This window comes from Panthera tigris, chromosome F3 (genome assembly GCF_018350195.1).
Source record: "Panthera tigris isolate Pti1 chromosome F3, P.tigris_Pti1_mat1.1, whole genome shotgun sequence".
NCBI lineage: Eukaryota > Metazoa > Chordata > Mammalia > Carnivora > Felidae > Panthera > Panthera tigris.
In genome coordinates, this window is record NC_056678.1 from 39363512 (window position 1) to 39377866 (window position 14355).

At 40.2% G+C, this 14355-nt stretch overlaps 1 protein-coding gene across 5 annotated transcripts in view; it reads left to right on the forward strand.

Annotated features, from left to right (window-relative positions):
* Positions 1-4968, forward strand: part of NR5A2 (nuclear receptor subfamily 5 group A member 2) — a 124321-nt gene extending 119353 nt beyond the window's left edge. For 4 of the 5 annotated variants that reach the window (XM_042976465.1, XM_042976463.1, XM_007086436.3 and 1 more), the window contains exon 7: positions 1594-4968. In XM_042976465.1, the coding sequence (XP_042832399.1) occupies positions 1594-1841 (248 nt within the window). In that variant the 3' untranslated portion in view covers positions 1842-4968. The remainder of the gene's footprint in view (positions 1-1593) is intronic. The other variant, XM_042976464.1, reaches the window with a different exon arrangement.
* The last annotated feature ends 9387 nt before the right edge of the window (positions 4969-14355 follow it).

A 14355-nucleotide genomic window follows, 5' to 3' on the forward strand; every position in this document is an offset into this window, starting at 1 on the left:
CCCTTCCTTCTGGAAAGTAAGTAACCTTCTTTTAAAAGCATTTAGAGATACCGGGGCACCCGAGTGGCTCAGTCGGTTAAGCGTCCGACTTCAGCTCAGGCCATGATCTCATGGTCTGTGAGTTCGAGCCCCATGTTGGACTCTGCTGACAGCTCAAAGCCTGGAGCCTGTTTCAGATTCTGTGTCTCCCACTCCCTCTACCCCTCCCCCACTCACACTCTGTCTGTCTGTCTCTCTCTCTCTCAAGAATAAACATTTAAAAAATTAGAAAAATTAAAAAAAAAAAAGCATTTGGAGATACCAAAGTGGACATGCACGCATGTACAGGCTAAGTTTAACAGCCAAGTTTAGTGGCAAAAATATTGGGTATGAGTTACTATGGTAACTATTAACTGAGTTTAGTACATTTAACCTTTTAATCATAGTGTTATGTGGTTTTCTTCAGAACCATTCTTATTTATTTTTGTCCAATTAGAACATAAAACAGGGCTGGAGGGGTCCGCATCTGTTTACTTTCTTAGCGTGGATGTATGTAAACACACATATCTATATTTTTTTTCCAGAGGCTTCTATATACACATTGTATAAAAGTTGCAGTTAACGTAAATAAACTCCAGAAGAGAAATTCCAACATAACCATTTTTCCCGTGCTCATTGTCTGTGTATGCATTTGTATGTTGGTCTGTCTTTTTTTGACTCTGTGTTTCTCCCTTATTCAATATTTATAAGGACCTCTAGGGCAGATGCCTTAAAACAACTGGATCATCACCAGGAGTTAGGTTGAATGAATTGCCTGTGTCCATGTTCTGTGTCTGAGTGACCCAGGACCAGAAGAAAAAAAAAAAAGAAAAAAAAAGCAAAGTTATCAGACTTATCAGACTTTGAAGCCACATTCAGGTTAAAGGGCACCGGCCATCCTGGCACATATTTTGCCTAAAGGACAAGGCTTTCATTTGATAAAGATCATTAGTCACTGAGATATATATTTTAGAGAGTTCCCAGTAGCGAATATTCTGTTGGCAGTCACTGGGGTGTACCAGATGGTTCATTAGCATAGGCTAGACAAGTCAAAGGCTTTCAGAATCATTTAGAAAATGTCAAACAGAAACAAGAACCCTGTCACTTTTTATTAGAATTAACTACATCATACCCTGGACACAGATTTCACCTTGGGTCAGAAAAATTAATACAGAATTATATGAATTGTGTAATATACTGGGTTAAGATAGGTCTTTCTCCAGGGACTCATTTGCTGGCAATATATTATGATCCCTCTACTTTAGGAATCCTCAAACCTTTCCTTTTGTAAGATATGAAAAGAGTTGACCTTGCTCAAAATCCATTGGTGTCTAATTGATTTGAGGTATATGCAGAATTTCAACAAGACATTCTTCTAAAGCTCTTTTGTGATCATTTTCCCAGGAAGCTTGGTGAGTGGGGCTTACTGAATATTCAGCAGCATATAAAGTATGCTTTATGTCAGGAGGAAAATACATCCATTAATTGAACACACCGCTGTAGTAAATAGGAATTAAAAAGCCATTAAAATATTGTGCTTTTTTTTTTTTTTTTTTTTTTTTTTTTTTAATCCAGACGTCAAAAACCTTGAGAACTTTCAGCTGGTAGAAGGTGTCCAGGAACAAGTCAATGCCGCCCTGCTGGACTATACAATGTGCAACTACCCGCAGCAAACAGAGAAATTTGGGCAGCTACTTCTTCGATTACCCGAAATCCGGGCCATCAGTATGCAGGCTGAAGAATACCTCTACTATAAGCACCTGAATGGGGATGTCCCCTATAATAACCTCCTCATTGAAATGTTGCATGCAAAAAGAGCTTAGGTTACAACCCTGAGAAGCTCTGCTTTCAAAACAAAAAGAGATTGGTGGGGGGAAAAGAAGAACAGAAGTTAAAAAAAAAAAAAAAAATACTCTGAACTGCTCCAAGCAACACTAATTAAAAACTTGGTTTAAAGATATTGAATTTAAAAAGGCATAATAATCAAATACTTAATAGCAAATAAATGATGTATCAGGGTATTTGTATTGCAAACTGTGAATCAAAGGCTTCACATCCCCAAAGGATTCCATGTAAAAGACATTATAATGGAGTGAATTGAACTCACGGATGGATACCAACACCATATCAGAATAAAAACGGACAGAACAATTCTTGTATATTTAAACTGATCTCCGCTGTGAAGAAATTGAGGAACTGATCTGTGTTGTTAATTAGGCTTATACAGCAGGGGATTTGAGCTTACAGAATTCCTCCATGCTAAAGCTGAACTAAAACAACTCAAAAACCCATCAGCTACACCTGTAATAGCCCTTCCCTCTTCCTTCAAGGACCCAGCACCTTCTATCCTGTGATCACGGAATCTGTCCTTACGGACTTGTGCTCAGCCACACCCACTCATAGCTCCACCAAATCATGAAAAGCATAATTTTGAATGTCTGTGTCTTAGACCTGCAAACAGCTAATAAGAACAGTCTATTAATATGTTAGCTTGCCATTTTAAGTATGTTCGGGTTTGTTTTGTCATGTGTTCATAATGTTAAAAAAAAAAAAAAAGAAGCAGGCAGTATCCCTCTTCTGATCTTATGTAAGCATTAGTATTAAGGGAAAGGACTACAAACTTTTAAAGCAAATGCTCCATAGCTAAAGCAAGCTAGCCCTTATTTCTGCTACTGTTACTGAACCGTGGCTTTGGCGTTGTTGGATTTCGTAACAATTTCTCACCAAAAGGCTTCTTAGGGTACATCCGTCTTTTTAACCATCAAAGTTTGTAGTTCATTTAAAAATAAAACCTGAAGCGTATTTTGCTGGGATGTCAAATAGTCACAGTGCTAAGTAGTTTAAAATAAAACCGAAGCATGTTAAGCTATGCAAAAAGAAAGAAAAGGGTTGGCTAATAAATGGCCTCAAGTCTCATGCTTGTTGCAATTGAACATCCCCTAAACATAGAATGGAAACAGTGATTTTTACATGTGGATGGAAAAGATGATAAAGCAATTCAAAATCTTCCCCGAAAGGGAAAGGAAGAGGGTGATGCTGACCTTTCAAAGTCATAGACCAAAGTCTGCTCTAGAACAAATATTGAAGTACTAAGAATTGCAAAACAATATCTCCCAACAACAATAGCAGTATTATTAACGTGTGATGCCACAGGTATGGAAGTCTTGCCTTATTTCACAATTCCGAGAGGTAGCTGTGCAGACGTGGATCAACATTTGTTTAAAATAAAGTATTAATACTTTAAAGTCAAATAAAAGATAGTGTTTACATTCTTTAGGTCCTGTGGGGGGAGGGAGGGAACTATGATATCACAAAATAGCTAAAGCAGTAATTTCCTTAATGTTATTTTTCTGATTGGTAATTACTTTTCACAGTACCTAATTATTGTATGTCGTGAGACACTAAAATCAAAAACGGGAATCTCATTTAGACTTTAATTTTTTTGAGATTATCAGCGGCACAATCACTTGTAGAAACTGTAAAAAATAAATATCTCCTAGTCCCTTAATTTTTTCATAAATGTTTCAGGCTTTTGAATAGTTTATTTATATTGTATATCATAGTTTCAACTGTAGACAATTATGATGCTAATTTATTGTTCCTTGGTTTCACCTTTGTATAAGATATAGCCAAGACTGAAGAAACCAAATATATGTGTTTACTGTAGCATGTCTTCAAGTTAGTGGAACATAGTTCAGGGACAGAAAAGGGTCTTAATGAATTAAAATCATTCACTTGATTAAATGTCTGTAAATCTTCATAATTCTTCCTGTAGTTTATTTAATATCTATTGTAAATTATGTGACTTGTAGTTTCCTCTGATTTCAAGTAAATTTAACAGGGGTGGAGTCTTACCTGGTTTCCTTTACAAGCATTGTAAGTTGTATACCAAAGATATTAGTTACTACTTCTGTGTCTACAAAAAGGGTTATTTTATTATTTTTCTTAATCTCCTCTAATATTCGTCCACATGAAGGGTACACATTCCCTAAGCAGAGTGTCCACAGCTCCTCATGCAAAATCTCAGTCACCTGTAATCATGGCTCAAAGGGCAATGAAAAATAGCCGACCAGAGTCAATATGCAAAGCATGAAATGGATTAACAGCATCATTATTCTCTCCAGTTAAAAACCGGGTTGGTTAGAAGACATGCGGAGAGGAATGGGTGTTGTTAACCGTTACTGAAATGGTTCCATCATGTATGTGCACCTTGGGTGGTGGCAGTTAGGAGATTTGTGGGATAGTTATTTGGAGGGTCTTTAACATTGCAAAACAAAACAAAACAAAAAAAACCCCACCCAAATATATTAATTCTGAAAGTCCATGTTTTCTTATTTTAAATAATGGAGTACTCCCCACTGAATATTAAACCTAAAAAAAAGTCAAATATTGGTATGTTGTTAACCTAGTAAATTACATCCTAAGTACACTTAGAAAGACGGGCAACACGGACAGTTACATTCACACTTCTGGTATCATGAAGAACAGAAGTTGATAAGCAAGAATGCGCCCCAGTCAACGTCTGTGGCCCATCCAAAGTTGGCAAATGAAATTTCTCTAGTGTTCATTAGTGACCAGTTGTAACCAGACATTTCCTTAGCAACTGCCTTATCAATTACAAGATTTATCAGTAAAAGCAGACTCAAATATAAACGTTTTTGGCTTAGCCTGGTTTATTATAGTTGGTCTATGTGTGTAAACAGACAATCTGTAATGTCTGAATATTTGTATTACAGATCTTCTGCCGCTACCTTGGACCTGAATCCATGCAATGTTTAGAGTGTGAAGTCAGTTACTTGTTGACGTTTTCTTACTGTATCAGTGAAGTACATATTGTCATGTCAGTTCTTGCCAGGAATTTCTCAACAAAATGGAATTTTTTTTCAGTATTTCAATAAATATTGATATGCCCAGCCTGATAATTTTTAAAAGTTTTTATGCTGTCCTCTTTCTATTACATACTAAAGCGTCCAGTAATTTAGATACTTGAGTAGGAATGGAGTCAAAAGAATTCCACATGAACAGATCCTTTTCCCTCTGTAGATGTTATCTGGAGAAGTCTTGTCCTTGGTTGGCTACTTGAAGCATTAAAGTCAATCTGTTCATCACATCTCTACACATGAAATAAAGCATTTCATATTATTTACTGTCATAACTGATGGGCAGAAAAATCTCATAGTGTCTATATTTTTTGTCTACCCTGTGCTGTAAGAACTTTACCAAGTGCCTTGTTAATTCAAGTGATCTTCAGAACAGCTCCATTTGGTATTATTATGTACCTCTTAAAGCTTCTTGCACAGACTGAGAAACTAGCCAGTGAAGGAGCAGAGATTTGAACCCAAGCAGTTTGGCTCCAGGATTCATGTTCTTAAAATGCTACACCACACTGTCTGTAAACCAGGGTGACACTTAGGATTTGTCTCAAAAGGAAAAGATATGAAATAAAATCAAATCACTGCCGAGGATACAGATATCAATAAATTGGAAATCTAAAAGCCTTTAACACTTTCTGGAGTTTAACCCTGAAAAGTAACATGTCTATCTCCTAGAAAGTAGCCCCCTTCAGGACCATGGAGCCTTTGGAGATGTTTACAAAATCCATTTTGGTAATTAATAATTACCCCTGCTACAAAATAATGCAAGGGCCACAAAGCCATACGCTTATGAAACATTGTGATTCAGGGGAAAGCCACCTCCTTTTGCCCTGCCTTTGCCTTCCCTACCCCTGTCAAGATTGGCACAAGTCACCATCCCTTTGCCAAGCAGACACTGATTTTTCTTAGGTTCCTGCTAAAAGCTACCAAGGACTCAGATTCTACACCATATGTAGGGCCAGGTAGATTACAGAACTAAGATTTTTAAGCACCTAGATAGTGGCCTGTAAAACACCTCCTTCGTCAACCTCTTACCAGGAAGAACTTAATAAAAAAAAAATTATCCTTGCTGACATCCCATGGAATTTGAAGATGTATATTCATATTTAACTGAATTATAATTTGCATACAGAAGAGTGTACAGTTGATACATTCTTACATATGTATACACCCAAGTAATCATCACATAGGTACAGCAAAGTATAGAACATAAACTTTCAAAATAATGTATTTATAAGTGGTTATGCACATTTGTTTTTTAATTTGGCAGAGAGGGAGTTTCTACAAAGCCCAACCCAGCAGCCGGCAGAGGTCATTCTGATGAGAGCAGAGGCCTCACTCCCCAAAGAATAACACTCACGAAGTTGCTAAATCCATCAGCATGAGGGAGCCCCAAGAAAAAAGTGGCTCACGTTGACGTGCATGTGATTGTTATATTTGATATTCACGATAACTTTGAAGAGGTTTGTACCTTTAACTAAGTTTGACGTTCAGTTTGAAACCATCTCTGATGTATATTTTTTATGAGAAACATGTGGAGAGTTTGCTCAACATAACACAGGTCAAAATGCTACAATACTTAGTGATCTTGACATTTCCCTGGAATAATGAAGACCAATTTTCCTTAACACTGAACAGGAAATGTATAGTTTAGTCACTCAAAATATATATTCTTGAAATACTTTAACTGTTTCACATAGGCATTTGTTTTATTTTAAGTTGGGAATTAATAATTCAGTGACTGATATCAGGCAGTAATTGTGACTTGTTTGCAGAAAAACTTAAGAACCAATCTATGAAACGTTGCACGTTTAATTGTTGGGAAAGGGGCAAAAGGAGGTGTAATTAGACTGATCACCGAGTGTCCCCAATATGAATTTGACACTAAACACCTAAGAAACCAAGAAACCAGTAGACTTGAGCATGTTGGACCCTTCACACCACACCTGAGCTCTGGCCAGTGTCTTTCACACCCCAGGTTGCCCCAGGAGGCATTATGGATCCCAGACCAGATTCCCTGGGCCACTAGATCTGAAACTGTTCTCAGGACCATGTCAATATCAGGACCATCTCATCAACGGATGAGACTGGAGTTGCCCTCCCATGGAGACAATGTGTTGATACCTGATTTGCATCTAACTCTTGAACTTTATGAACCACAGACCACAGCACTCTTGTTTCACTTGATCCAACAGCAGCCCCCTGTCCTTGGCTGGCTCTGTCAACCCCACCTCTGAGGAGGAAGCCCAGCCCAGTGACCTCTGACAGGGCCCTGGCCTCCAGCACTTTTAGTGACAAGAATTGAAGCCCTTCCAGATTCCCCTTGACCTGGGGCCACACCTGCTTCAGGCTCCTTGCCAGCTTTTCTTCATGCACCTCTCCTGCCTTCCACATTGCCCCTGTATCCAGGTCCTACCAGTTACTTTCCGTAACTGTCTCAAATCAACCCTTTCCTCTTCCCTGCAGCTGTAGATCAGGCCCTTGGCGTTTCTTGCCTAAAATTACACAATAGCCTCTGGGCCGGTCTCTTGCCATCAATCTCAACCCACTCCAAACCTCCCTTCCTACAGGTGCCAGTGCCACCTCCTACCCCAGAGCTAACCATGTCACTCCTTCACTTCCAGCCCTCTGGTACCTAATATCTGCAAGAAAAAGTTTCAGCCCACACCTTCCCCTAGGATGGCACCTCAGACCTGTTAGCACACAGCATCTGCGGGCCTTCCCAGACTCCACTCCCGACACATACCAACACACTGAGCTACTCGCCACCCTGAGCATCACCTGCTCTTTCCTGCCTCTGCACTTTCAGGCATGTTCCCCAATGGCCTAGCAAACTCAGACAAGACTTGGACAAATCTTCCTAGCTGCCACATCCCATGCAAGCCTCCCCATCAAAGTCAAAAGATCCCATTTCTAGGCCCTAGACCTCTGATGTGAATCCTAGTCTAGTCTCATTGTGTTTCTCTCCCAAGGCTGCCCCTCTAAACTGTAAGCATGGGGCAAGGGCAGTGCTTGGGACAGCTCTAAGCCACTGGCCCAGTGCTGGGCATAGAGCAAGCACCACACGTGATCTCCACAGAATAATTAAGGACATTGCTCCCCATTTGTCTCCGTGACATGGGACATCTTAGAGGGGCCAAGACCAAGATAATCTAGTGCTCATCCAACATGCTCATCCAACTCCAAACGTAGTATCACAAATGAATTCCATGTTTCCTTCAGGGATGGTGCATACGTGTGACTGCATCTCAGCTCCCATCTTGAGATTTGAGCTCCCATCTTTTGTTAATCCAAAGACCGAGGCGGTGAGAATGGCATTGTATTTCACAGATACGAGGCTCTCAGCATCTCTGTGCACCATCTGAAGAAAGAACCGCAAAAGGGAGAGGAAATGTGCTTTGCAGCATCAGGGAGTAAAAAAATGGTAGTAAAATAGGTAGATATCATGGACAGGGAGAGTTTGACATAATATGAAAAAAAAAAAAAATAGAATGAAAGCTTTCCAAAAATGAAACCAATGCTATTAGAGGCTGGTGATTTTCCAAAAACTATTCCACCTAAAGCTGGAGGGTTGGGCATGTGATTCCCCCTGCAGAGGGCTGGGTCACCTTTAATGACCTTCCAGCAGTGACAGTCCAAGATCCCAGCATGGCCATCCAAATAGACTGGTCCAAAACTTCAGGAAGGATCTTTTCCCTCACTTTTTCCCTCCAGGAAAAATTTGCTTGTGTCTTTGAAGTCTACTAGCATGATGAGACACTGACAGGCAAGATCCAGCCAACTCCAGAGACCTAAATGTATAAGAGATGAATTTACAAAGCTCATTTCAGTGTTTATGTAGGACGCAAGAGAGAAATCACATTCTGCCAAACATGTTAGACCAGCGCATCCTTACATCAGGCAGTAGTTAATGTTCTGAGAAAGAAAGGGTCTACTTTTTGAAAAATTCTATCCACGCATCCACAACTGCTTCTCCAACATCTGACCTGTATTGGGAGGTGGCTCATGGTGGTGGAGAAGCTGGTTGCCCTACATATACCTCCTTTGTGAGGGGCAAGATGCTCTGGGGCTAGAGGAGATATCCTCATCTGGTTGCTGGTCCTTGTCCCATCTTGTACTTACAGCCTTCCCTACCATCTGACAAAAGAGAGCAAATTAAAGAGGTTTCACTAGAGAAACCCAGGCTATCCATAAAAAATGTCTTAACTGAAAGAAAAACAATGTGTTTATTAATCCAGTCTTTCTCACCTGAAAAATATTAATTGAGCCTCTACTATGTTCTAGGTAATGATCTAGTTAAGGAAATGCATATGTAGAAGGCATACTGGAAATAATTCATGAAAACAACAGCATCTATTTACGTGCTATACAGTATGACAGACTTGACCGCTGTCTCCCCCGAATCCACCCTCCCCTTTTTCCCTGGACACAGGGCTACCAGTTAAAGACTACATTTTCCACCCTTTTTTACAGGTAGGTGTGACCATGTGAGCAAGATGAGTCCGTGACAATGGAATGTGAACAGAAATGATAAGAGCAACTTTTCAGTTTTCTCCAACTTTAGAGACAGTTCACCTTACCTGGGCTTTGGCTCCTATCCCCTTCCCTGGTTGAATCCCAGATGTGGCAGCAATCCAGATGACTGGGGGACTGAGGAGCAAAAAGATGGAGGTACCTGGGTCCCTCAGTGACCTGGTGAATAGTGTCCACTGGCCAGACTTAGGCAAGAGAGAAGCAAACTGTTCTTATTTAAGCCACTGTATTTAGGGCTCTCTTTGTTTCAAAAGCTTGTCATTTACCCTAATATACAAAAATGATTTCATTCAATCCTCAAGAAAACCCTATTTATGACTAAAGAAACTGAAGCTTATAGAAGTTAAATGACTTGCCCAAAGTCCTAAAGCTAGTAAGTGTTAGAGCAAGGGTTCAAACACTTCTGTTTGATTCCAAACCCCATACTTTTAACCACTTGGCTATAGCACCTTCTTGAAAGCACAAACCAAGGCACCCTGCAAGACCAACATTTATTTCATTAAATGAACATTTTCTTTAGAATTCAAAACGCATACTGGTGACATTTTTTAAAGTTATGGCACCAAAACACAATTTTTTTCTTTGCCTCAACAAGAGCCTGAATGAGCTCCCTTATAACCGTTGACATCTATAATAGGTATCAGTTGGGTAAGCGTCTGACTTACCCTGGGTGGCTGTTTGGTTAAGCATCCGACTTCAGTGCAGGTCATGATCTCATGGTTCATGGGTTCAAGCCCCACTTTGGGCTCTGTGCTGACAGTTCAGAGCTTGGAGCTTGCTTCAGATTCTGTGTCTCCCTCTCTCTCTGCCCTCCCCCACTCACACTCTGTCCCTCCCTCTCTCTCAAAAATAAACATTAAAAAAAAAATAGCTGTCAATTGCTCAATGCCTTGGGAACATCCTCAATGCAAAAATTCTTTGAGTCTCACATAAATGAGAATTTAGGGTGAACATTTATTTCTGCCCCGTCTTAACAGAAAGCAGCATCCTAACCACTACCCTTCACCCAAATATTCGTGCTGACCATGTTGTAACTTTAAGAGCTACCTTAATTCTCTCACACCCCAGTTTGACTAGTAGTTTCCCTATTTATTTTATCACAAAAGTATTTGAAAAACATCCTATATGCATTAATTGTGGAGGACTGTGTGAATCCGAAGCAATCGTGTTTACAAAGAGAAAACAATTTGTGCTTGTCATTTCTACTCATACTCCACTGCCATGGGCCCAGTTATGAAAGTATTCACCATTTAAAAAAAAAAAAAATCTTGTCCTAAGGATTTTCCCCCAGAAACAAATTAGGACTGGCCAAAGCTCCCTGCTATAGACGTGGAATGAGCTTCTATAAATAAGTGTGGAAACACGTGTTACATTGCCCCTGAGTGTTGCCATAACAGGTTTTATTTCCCCTCTGCCCCTGCCTTGTGGCCTTGTGTTATTTGAGTGTCAAACGTTCCTATGACCATTGTGTGGCCTGGATTCCAGCCAAGCTCCCTGGGCAATGCCCGGCCAGTGCTCGCTCATCCTCCCACCTCCCTTAAAGGAGCCTGAAAGTGGGGTGACCGCCTGGGGGAGAAAGAGGAGTCCTCACGTCTCTTGACATGGGCTGCCAGACACACATGCCAGACTATTCCACCCACCCGGCACCCAGTGTTGTTCACGAAAACAGGGACAAGGAGGACGGACAAAGATCTCATCCTTAAAAGTGCCGAGCCCCTATTTAGTTAAATCGTCTCCTTTTAGTCACACAACAACTCTACAACATGGATGTTATCATAGTTGTGTTGTGGGTTAAATACTGCGCATCTCCTGAGGTCACACAGCTGGTAAGTGGCGAAGCCGTGACTCAAACCCAGCTCCAGCTGAACACAAAGCCCCAGCCTTTCACCGCAGAGCCACGAATTTCATTTTGGATTCCTACAGAATCTATGAAAAACACGTGGAAGAGAAGGATGTCAATCTCCACATCTGTATCTTCATTCCATCACCACGCTGCCTGACCCCTTGAGACAAATCTCCCTTTTCTCAACTGCAGTTGAAGTACATATATACAGAAAAGGCAGGAAACACACCGTTGCCACATGATTATTTCACATCTTTAAAAATAATCCCTTTACTGGGGCACCTGGGTGGCTCAGTTGGTTGAGCATCCAACTTCGGCTCAGGTCATGATCTCGGAGTTTGTGGGTTTGAGCCCCATATGGGGCTGTGTGCTGACAGCTGAGAGCCTGGAGACTGCTTTGGATTCTGTATCTCCTTCTCTCTCTGCCCCTCCCCTGCTCATGCTGTCTCTCTCAAAAATAAATAAACATATCATTATTCACTCTAACACTAGCTGTAAATTGTTGCATAGTAGTACATCCTATGGATTCATTTAAATAATTTGCTATTTATGAATATTAATTTTTTTCTGTTATATAAATAACATATGACAACAATCTTTATTGCTTAGTCTTTGTGCATGTCCTAATTATTTCCTTAGAAGTTAAATTGCTGGTTCAAAAGTACTTCCCTCTTTAAGACTTAGGGTACAAATTGTCATCTTGCTCTCCAAAATGTTTGGATCTATACTCCTACCAGCACTGTTAAGAAAAACTACTACTCTAAGCCCCACCTTACCTTTTTTTCAATATTTAAAATTTGAAGATGAAATATGACATCTATTTATAAGTTGATTCCTAAATGTTATTAAGTGCGAAAAGCAGATTGTGAAATAATGAGTGTAGCATGACCCCAGGTAACATTTTGTAGGGAGATATACTTAGAAGAAAGATTGGAAAGATTAAAAAGAAAGAGATGCCAAAATATTAATAGTAGTTATCTTTAGATAGTGAGATTTACATAATTTTTTTTCTTGGTAGCTTTTTATTTTCTATAACTCCTGTAATGAATATTTATTATATTTGTAAAAAAGATAAAAAATGTTCTAAGTCCTTGAATAAAGAAAATAGTGAACCCAGAAAATAAATAAATAAATAAATAAACATAAAAAAATGTTTTTAAATAATCACTTTGGCATAACTAAGCACAAAATAAAAGTGGCTCAATGATTTCTGCTTCTTATCCTTGTTTTCTCTTCATTTACTCTCGCTTCATTCCATTTTCATGTAAAAAGAAGTCAAAGGAGGACCTGATTTATTTTCCACACTATAATGCAGGTACCTTACCCAGCCATATTGGTGCCTGAAATGTTACTAGTCGAAGAGAATTTTATGGAAGGTGCAATATTTAAATGCGGATACCGCTTACAAAGGTGTAAAAGGCTGAGCAATAGGAGACTACTGACAGATGAGAACTGGGAACTAGTCAGCCAAGGGAGATTCCCAGGGCGGATCAGCGAGAAGACAAGGGCCTAGAAGGGACAAACAGATGAGCTCAAAACACGGAGGGATTTGGAAAAAAAAGAGAGAGAAAGAGAGAGAGAGAGAGAGAAAAGGAAGTGTGATTAGGCTATCACACTGAAAAAAGAAAAATCATGTCATGTAGGACCCACCAGGTAACAATAAGAAGTGTAATTCTTTTTCCTAATGTTAAAGCTGTCATTGTATTACCTCATTCTGTGCAAAACTATGGCCAAATAAGGTATCAATGTGTTGGGAGTTGAAATCAAGTGATTTTATATATATGTAATTTTTTTTTTTGGCTCTACAGAAGCATCCACAGAACTTCCTGCGTTTATTTTCACGAGGTGCAGCAAGAGCTTAGCTGGCACTAGGCAAGTCAAAAGAAGGGGGTTTCCATCCAACTTTGATTTATGATCCACAGAGATGCCAATTTCCTGTTTTTGAAGCAGTGCGGAAAACTTTCCCAAATATAATCTGATATGCAACAAAGACTCCTAACAGATGTGAAGATACGAGAAAGGATCCAAAGCGCAACGGTGGGTAAGCACTGTTTTAATCTTAAGGAAGGGACTTCAGGGAAAATTGGGACTACAGATATTTTTATGTGTTTGAAAACAATTCATTATAATTACAGGGGAATAGGGAAACTCAAAGCCTGCTTCTTTTGTAATCAGTTAGTAAAATACTTGTTATTAATCATGTACGTTTGCTTCTGAGCTCTCCAAGCAAAATAAAGACACGTGGTCTCCCTACGATCTCTCCATTGGGGATTTCTCAAGAGGTCGGGGATGGCAAGTAGGTCCTGTCATCCTATCCATGCCTACACAGGAGTCTATGACTTCAGTGGCACAAGTGGTCAAGGCTTCGTTCAGCTCTTGGTTAGGAGTGTGATGTGGCAGAAGGAAAGGACAGTGGCTTTGCAAAACATGTGGTGAGGGGCACCTCTGCCACTTGTATATCTGAGGACATCCAGAGAAACCCTGAGGCTCCTAGAGATGGAAGGTCACAGGAGAGAGAAGGCAGCTTGCTTTCTCTCTCACAAAATGACTGAGAAGGCTCTCACTTTTCCTCACTGCCCGTCTTCACATTCCCCACTGTGTTGCCAACTACCCTTCAATCAGGTTACTGTGCTCCCCAAACCAGCTAGTACTTGGTCTCCAGGTTGCTGAATCTTGCTCGACATCTTTGCCTGGACAATTTCAGACATGTACTTTCTTGATCAGAGTAAAGTAAATTGGCTACTTATCCACCCATGGTCAGGGGCTTAAGGGAGCTGTGATCCAGGTCCCGGCCCAGATGCCCAAAGGCAGTGATCTTTCCTTTCCGTCCTCTCTCCTTACTTCCTTTGTAGTGAATTGCTGTGCTCTCAGAGAGAAAACAGGACTTACAAAATTTCAGTCACAAATCTCCCAGCATAAACAAAACACACATCGGGAGTACTGTGCCATCACATGGCTCCAGTGCATTAAAAAGGAATGGAAAGTCTACCGAATGCCTGTTTCTTCTGCCATGAAGTTTTGGGTGGCCAAGCTCTCCACCAGGGACCTAAGCCTGCTCATTGCTTTAGCTTCTTTTAATTCAATATC